Genomic DNA, 8,448 nt, shown 5'->3' with positions numbered 1-8,448 from the left:
CTTAATTAAATCAATTTACAACTTCTGAAGTATTTTTTGGCGTCAGAAGAACGTGGATGGATGCAGAGAATTCATGTAGATCATTTCTAGACCTAGCGAGTTTTTCTAGTGAAGGCGTGTGGTGTCTAGATTAATGAGTCGACTCTTCGTGTTCAATTCAGGCAAGGCATGCCGTCGAATCGACTGACCCAGAAACAGCCCGTCGGCCTGCAGCAGAGTTTACCGTCAACACCACAAAAGACGCCAACCGCTGCTCCACAGACGATTTCCTTGCCTCCGGAAGTGGCCTCGGCGCAGTCGCTGTCACCTCTCCATGTAGCTCCGGTCAAAGTGGTGGAGACGACATCGCCTGTCTCGGCTAACAGCAGTGGCAGCAATGGGAGCCTTACCCCAACCAGTGGTTGCATTGTTCAGAATAGCCAACCTCTCGTCATCCCCACAAAAGCGCCTTTCCCCTCTCCGCCGAAGTTCGCCAACATCGTCTCTTCTCCTCAAAAGGCCTCCACTCCGTGCATCGTCAGCGCCGGTGAGTCATCCGCACTCGCATTTTCCGTTTAACACTTATTTGCCCATCCAATTCAATGATTGTGTATTAACTGGTCAGTGTTTGACCGTTGTCCGTTGTTCACTATCAAGTGACGCCATTTTAGAACTTCACTGAATACAACTGCTGACAATATATTAATCTGTTCCCCAGTATTGATGGTGTTGAAATCCAGATCTTAGCTATTATCACTGATAATTAGAGATATTCAAAATCCAAGAAAAAACTGCACTATTATTTTGGTATTCAAAATCTCTGTTGAAGGTAAGTGTGATTTTTTGATTTCCAGTATATTGTACTATATTTTTAGAATAGTTGTTGTGAATAGGAAATTGGGGATTGACTTACTAATGAACAATTGAATTTGAATGACACAAATTCTAATCGAAAACATCCCAAAACTTGATGCACAGATACTGGTACCAGTGAGTTGTAAAGGTTTCAAGTGACTTAATACATGCTTGAAAATCGCATGAAATGTTAATTTTTTTTATTTCATTAACTTCATACTAACAGAAACGTTGACAAATTAGTAGTGAATCCATTTTTAAGGCCGTTACTACTCAGAACACATTCATGTTTTCCAGTTTCCGTTCCGAATTTAACTACCCAGTCGCGACCTACTGGTTCTGCTAATTCCCCAAAACCCATTGCTGTGTATTCCATCTCGTCGGTAGTCAAAGGTGGTGTGGTTACCCAACTCACTCCAGTGCAGTCATCTTCGTCTCTTCGAATTATTGAAAAGAGAACGTCTACTCAAGCCAATATAACTCCGCCAATCGCCGGTAAGCACTATATTATTAAACCCGTGCGCATGCTAAGTTAATTTCGTGTATTTGTGTACGTGTCTAGTTGAGAGCAAGCGGCCAGTTGTTGTGCGATGTGTGCCGGGTGGGCCAATGCTTGTGGGCTCCAAAACTCCACACTCGTCCGTGATTGTCCGCCAGCCAGAACGCCCTGCTACTGCCTCATCTGCTACCCTTTCTGCCGTCTCTAACAAACAGTCCATCCGCGTAACTAGGCTTGTGGCGCCATCCTCCACTTCCATCGTCACAAGAGTCCTACCTTTGACTCCCAGTGAAACTTCTCAAATCCCTGCATCCAAGCTAAGCGATGCACAACTTGCCTCACAGCTAGATGGCATTTTTAACAAGTACCACACCTTCATATGTTTTGCCGTACTCTTGTGGTTTTTGTCCGTTTTCTTTTTAGGCTATGTGCGGTTCATTTCCGACGTGAGTCACTAATGAACCAAATCTGCTTGGTCTTAGGTCACAGAAGTGATGCTTAGTTGGGGACGAATCGGTGTTCTTAATTTGCGTTACAGCGGTAAAGGTGGAAAATACGTTTCTAACTCAGAAATGTATTAACTTGGTTACCTTCCAGTTAGTATCGTAGATGCCATTGGGTGTTCTTAAACTAAACTTCGTACCTAAAGCATTTTTGACACATAGCTTTTCTTTGTTTTAGCATCCGATCGCCTAGAAAGTTGACAATCGTCGTAAGTACACTGTGAACTGCTTAAAAGTTAGCTTTTTTTAATATCTTTATCAATGCTCAACTTCTTGTTTGCGTACAGCCACCTTCAATGAGCCTTTTACAATCAAATGAATCAACAGATCCGCCTCCGCCCCAACAGGACGTGATTCGGATACCCCAGATTAGCCAATTGGATGGAATTAACGATATGGGTGATTACGACACTTTTTCACGACGTTGTGGTAATAATGACGCCTTTAGTGGGAAGGCAAAGAGGAGGTGGATGGTTGAGCGAGAAAATCGTCTTGCACTCAACGAAAGCGTGCTCAAAGCCAGACAAGCAGTCAACGATCGCCTGTACCAAAAAGAGGCGACCCTTTATGTAAGACCGCAATCATTGGTAGCAAAACGAAAAGACGTGTCTTGCTATTCTTCACAATCTACTTGTGCTGCTCTTGTCATTGTACCTTTTTGGCGCCTAATCCAGGTTAAGCCGTTTCGGCTTCAGTTCTCTACCGGTCTGCTAGATGCATCTCTACCCACTCCAACGTCTGCTTGGCGTGAGGTCGTTAATGCCGTGCTTAAACTGCGAAGGGAAAATGCCATTCCCCATCCGATTTCTCAACGTAAGTGAATCTATGTGCATTATTTCGACGTTCTCATCACTTACCTAGAGATATCGAGCTTTTGGTGTGTATCTCTAGGAATAAACGGATGGGCACAATTCGGGTTAAGCCATCGGCACGTCGTTTTCCTTCTGGAGCAGCTTCCCGGTGCCCACACCTGCTTCCGCTATCGGTTCCGATATCACCGATACCGAATCGATCAAATCCGAGAAAAGGCAAGTTGCTTTTAACCTTATTCGTAGGCGTAGTTGTACTAGTGGATTTATGAACAAAGTGAACAACAGATTGGGCTCTATTGATTCGCCTATATTAAAGCTAAAGTATTTAATCCGGATTTCAAATTTTTTGGATTCAAGGTCACTTTCCCACTTGCTGGTTAAAAAAGTATTGAGCTAACGGTATCCTTTTGTTATCTAAGTTTAGTATTCTTATTAAGCAATAAATAGTGAAAGTTTTTATTGCTCAAAGTCTTATTAATAACACAAATTTTCCTGATGACTGTACATTAAAACTGGTGGTTACGCACCAATTGAGACCAATGTGAAGAAATAACCATCACCAAATTAGTTGAATGATGAACTCATGGACGCTTTGTATCATTGACTTAACACTATCATCTAAGTTTGTAACAAATTCTATATACTCGAAGTGTATTCGGATAATTCACCTTTATTTGTCTTTTGATTCCTGTCTTTATTTATTAGAATTTCAGATTAATTGAGTGGATTACATGATGGTAGGCTCCATCTTTTCTTAAGCCTCGGCAAAAACTCGGTCATATAGAAGGGTTGGGAACCTGTTTGCGATATCATATACATGAAATTACCTCATTCACTTGTGAAGTACCAATTTTGGCAGATGTTCCGAAACCTCTGCGCTTTTGATGTTTCGAAACTCCCGAATCACTTCCAATGGTTTGCATATATCTACCAGTACACACCACCGGTCCCAGTTCACGAGGGTGCAGCCCGCTTGATGCCCTACCCGAAGTTGAGGACCGCGATGGGTCGGAATCAGACACGTGACCCGCTTGACTTCCTCTTGTGTGTGGCGAATCGCGCACCACAGTCCTGTCTGCCTCTTGAGTGGCCTGCAGAGGCAGCGGAGGGGCTTGAGCGCACTACCATCACTTCCTCCTCCTGCATTGACGCCGCGCGCCAGGCAGCTTCTATAGTCGCCACCTCGCTCAACCTCTCGCCACGCTTCCACGCACGCACTGTTGAGGCGGCCGTTGCCGAGGCCACTGCGGACATCGTGGAGGAAGCGGAAGATGCCGCCGTTGCTGCTGCTGGTCGGTCTCGCAACCAACTCTCCGTAAGCCTCTTTCTCTCGGCTTTTCCCACCTATTTTCATGCTCTCATGCCCAAATTTCGAGGTAAAATATCGTTTGATTCCGAAGTGAAGGAAGTGAATTGCTTTGCTTTGTTATGGCATTTTTGAAGTTCCGCTTTTAAGCAACTTTCCGTTCTCAATCCTCTAAAAAGTGATTGCCAGTGTAATATTAGTGAAGACAGAGTTTTGATCTCATTGCGCATGCGTAAAATTTGGAAACGGTTGCAATCTTGAGGTTTTTTCGGAAGTGTTAACCTTTTGTGTGTTACTAATGTGGTCAATTCTTAATGGGAATTTGATAACATTTTTTTTAACAATAGATGTGTTCCAGGGCTTGTCCTCTAGAAAAGAATTTATCACTAGCTGAAAGTGACCATTTTCTGTAAGGGGCGATTACGAGTAGTTGTCTAGTCATTTTATATTTCATATACTTCTATTGCCTCCAATTGTACCTATAATAAAAATTTTAAATGGATCTCTGCATTGTTTCTACTGGCCCGTTTTTTCTATTTTTTTCCAAAAAGAACTGTTTCGGTACTTTTTTGTATCTGCGTACTTTTATTTCAGAAATTTAATACTGGCCGTGCTCAAGCTCACTCTTGATGCGTTGTCACAAAGTTTCGTACTTTGCCTTTATTTTGAAAGGTTACAACATTCTTTTTCAATGCACAGTCATGACTTGGTCAGTGTTCCTGAATGTTGTCTGGCCACTGATTTAGCTGACGTACCAGCTGAGAAATCTGGTGACAAACCGAGAAGCTCGTTTGAGGCGTGTGGCAGTGTACCCATCGCGGATTCATAAGCGTGGTCTCTTCGCGCTGTGCTCTTTCCGCCCCGAGGAACTGATCTGCGAATACACCGGCGAGCTGATCCGCAACATCATTTGCGAACGCCGCGAGGCTGAGTATCAGGCCAGCGGCGTTGATTGCTACTTCTTCCGCATCGATAACGACTGGGTCATCGACGCCACTTACGCCGGCAACTACGCTCGATTCATCAACCATTCCTGCCAGGTTAGGCTTCTCGCCTCTTCCACCTGTTTTCCCGTAGTGTCACGATTTCGTTATGCTTAAATTTCCTTCGCTCACCCATGGCTTTAATGACCAAGCATACGGCCATGTCTTTGACGTCATTTAGTTTAGCGCTTTTGCTGTCGTCCTACCATCACTTTCGTCCTCTGGGGTGAAGAATTCTCCATGTGAAAGCAATGCTTAAAAAGACAGAAGCAAATAAAATCGTAATTTTCATAACAAGCCGCTTACGCTACATTGTAAACAACAAGTCACTTATATAAATGTCTTGAACATTTTGAACGATAGAATCAAAGGATTAACGAAATCAGAGCTCCACCCCATATATGCTCGAAACACATTCGAAGCATTACAGTAGTTGTTTGCAATCAAGTCCCTATCACAAACTAGTGGTTTTCTGCCGTCCTGTTACCATCGCCACCTTGATCGATAATTATATTCGAAAGGTTCCATGCATTGCCGGTTGTTAGTTGAGGCGCAAGGGATCCATACTGGGGAATTCGTATTTGTAGCTTCAACCAAATGAGAAAAATGTCCTTTCCCAGGTCTCATCTTCGGGTAGACGGCTTTGTCGATTGACCCCCATAGAACCATTTGTCATACTGTTCTCCGTACTGAGTCGAGTTGACCACTGTGCTATCTTCCTAAAATATACCAAGATAGTCTGCGTTACTCGCTGAATATGGCCCCTTAATCTCTTTCTCATTTTTGGTTTCGCAAAATCTGACTGACAATTTTAAGTAGAAAAATTCATAATAATACAAAATGCCATAACATTCACATCTTTTGATTGTAGCCAAATTGCGACGCTAAGACCATAACTATGGGAGACTCCAGTCACATTGGCATCATTGCCAAACGAAGGTGAGTTAGTTCTGGCTGGCTGCACCTTACAATTCAGGAATTCCCAACATTCGTTTATTTTTGCTCGTTCTAGAATTCTTCCCGGTGAGGAACTCACTTATGATTACCGGTTCCCGAAGGAAGCGGAAAAATTGTTGTGCAATTGTGGTCGAATCGGATGTAGAAAATACCTTAACTAAACTAATTAACCTACTAACCTACCAATCAGCATCTATGCTATCCGTGTATTTTGCACCATTATTTTATAATATGTATGTATGCATATGTTCAGATGCACTCCTATCCTCATAATATAAATTTTATCCATTAAGGTGTCTGTGTACAGCTGAAATACCCTGTTTGGTTGTTTCAACTTCATATGTCATTCTGATCTTTTTATGTGCTATCTCGTGTTTTGACCGGTTATCAGCTCTACCAAAATGGCACATATTCATTATTACAAATAAAACTTTATGTCGCCTGTATTTAATCATGGTTTTTTATTTATTTGCGTACTTGGGGTGCTATGTAGCTGTCTCAGTCGCCCGATTTATGGGACCAAATAATGGTACAAAGTGATGTAAGTAGCGTTTGTGAATGCGGAATCCGGTTTAAGCCTCCTCTTGGTCGCTAATGAACTTCTAGTGACTAGAGAAAAGTTGTAGCTCTTCAGTTACCTCGGAGATTTGGGGATTGCTGTGGCAGACTCCACCTGAGGCAGTTTTGAGTTAGTCAGTGGCGGGCGTTGTGTCGGTTTCGTCAGATTCATAATGTCCCAACAGAAAGTTGGATTTTATCTTGATATTCCCCTGGATGAAGTCGGTAGTGGAGCTCTCCTGTTGGTTTGATACTCACCATTCATGCCGTAACTAGTCTGAGATTAGCCATAAAGTTCTATTTGCAGAATCCGCGATTATTTCAAAAGTGCTCGAGGTGCTTCACATTGATGGGACTTGCAGATACTGAAAAGGATTTTGGCAATTCTAGTCAGGAAATCCTCAATCATCAAATTGGGTCTGTACAGATTTGGTGGGCAAAGAGACGGTAAATCAGGTGTTCAGTTGCCGGTCCTCCCAAGAACGATCTGGACGAGAGGATTGCGTTGCTTGGCAGCGTAGTGAGCAGGGATCACGATTTTTCTAGAAATAAATTTTTTCCGAGTTCGAGTTTTCATCGAGGTCAGAGTAAGCCCCTGTGGTAAGTCGGTGGTTGGCTCAGTTTAAATCGTTCTATCATCGCCAATGTTTTTCGTGAAGAATATCTTACGCTAATTTAACCGAAGAAACTGATTAACATTGCATAATGCTTTTCAACCGCTAAATAGTACCAATGACCCGTTGTTACAAATTGAACTATTAACCCACTTGTGATTTGCATTTACCGATTCCAATATTTCTTGTTGTAGTGGAAAAGAGCATTTCAACTCGTCATAAACTTTTTCCTACGCACGAACAATTCGTTTTTTAAGATTATCTATGGACTGTAAAATGTAGTCTGAAATGTGAATAAAAGTTATTGGAGAGGGTGAGGTTTGGGCCTTTCAGCGAACCCTTTGAAGTGCTTTTTAATCAAGTTATAAAGGGAAACTTCCCAGGGACAACAGAGTAGAGTTTGGTCATCTGTGTTACAGAACAACGGGCAGTTGGACATAGAATAGGGACTAACTTTAAATCAGTTGCCATGTTCATTTGTTCGCTGATAAATTCCGTTATTCCTTTATGATTATCATGACATTGGCAAATGTCTGTGTACGAGGTTTTACAACCAAATTCTTATCTCTAAATTCGCAATTTGCGTGATACTCGACTTACCTGCTTGGACTTAAGCCAAAATGGAGGGGGGATTTATACTATCATTTTAACTCAATTTACCCTCTCTGCGGGCAAGAGCAGAGGCGGGACGCATTCACACCTCGACTTCACCGTCTCCGTCCCCGTCACGTGTCTCCCCATTGGCCCAAAAATCAGCTTGAGCGCTCACCCGACCGTATCACGCAAATTGTCTGCGGCGCGCACCCACGCGCACGCGGATGATGAGGTGGATGTGTGTGTGCGTGTGGCACGAGGGTGGAGCAACAGTGGTCTTCACTTGATGACCTCCCAATGCAATCGGCTGACCACTGCCAACACCGCCACCACCTCCAGCCTGGACAGTCTGTGTTTAACATCAGTGACATTCTTGCCGACAAGGACGATCACGGCAGAGAGGACCTATTTTCAAAAGGTAAATTATCCTGTAATCTAGGTTACTAGCAGGGAAATGTGAAGTACTTTTCGATCTGATCTAGAGGTTAAAGTCACAATCCATAGAATTAACGGTTTTCATGGAAATGCGTACGGACTCGCGCTTGCAGGGAGTCAGAGTAATTATGCAAGGCAATTTTATAAACGACAACAATTGTGGCTTGTAGGCAGTAGTATAAAGGAAAGTAAGAAAAAATCTGCATCAGAAGATGGATCTAATTTTTATGAAGAATGGTTAATACGAAAGATATTTTTCTGAAAACGATTATAATACTTAAACCAAAATTACGGTAGGAGTGTAATGGGTAGGGTTTGAATCCATTCATTCAACTGGTTACAATGAAATAAAT

At 42.7% G+C, this 8,448-nt stretch overlaps 1 protein-coding gene across 1 annotated transcript in view; it reads left to right on the top strand. All coding sequences in view use genetic code 11, as the record gives it.

The window, feature by feature from the left end:
• The window catches only part of EGR_00862 (Histone-lysine N-methyltransferase MLL4), a gene marked incomplete at both ends in the record, with an annotated part of 18,315 nt that extends 11,513 nt beyond the window's left edge, over positions 1-6,802 (top strand). The window contains 8 exons of the mRNA XM_024490111.1: positions 162-526; positions 1,132-1,329; positions 1,397-1,779; positions 2,124-2,405; positions 3,508-3,963; positions 4,713-4,994; positions 5,809-5,876; positions 6,760-6,802. Of these exons, the coding sequence (XP_024355514.1) occupies positions 162-526; positions 1,132-1,329; positions 1,397-1,779; positions 2,124-2,405; positions 3,508-3,963; positions 4,713-4,994; positions 5,809-5,876; positions 6,760-6,802 (2,077 nt within the window). The remainder of the gene's footprint in view (positions 1-161; positions 527-1,131; positions 1,330-1,396; positions 1,780-2,123; positions 2,406-3,507; positions 3,964-4,712; positions 4,995-5,808; positions 5,877-6,759) is intronic.
• Positions 6,803-8,448: the final 1,646 nt, after the last annotated feature.

Source organism: Echinococcus granulosus (genome assembly GCF_000524195.1).
Source record: "Echinococcus granulosus chromosome Unknown EG_S00003, whole genome shotgun sequence".
In the NCBI taxonomy this organism is placed as follows: Eukaryota; Metazoa; Platyhelminthes; class Cestoda; order Cyclophyllidea; family Taeniidae; genus Echinococcus; species Echinococcus granulosus.
Note: the sequence above shows the minus strand (reverse complement) of the source record. Positions and strands in the feature narration are given on the sequence as shown.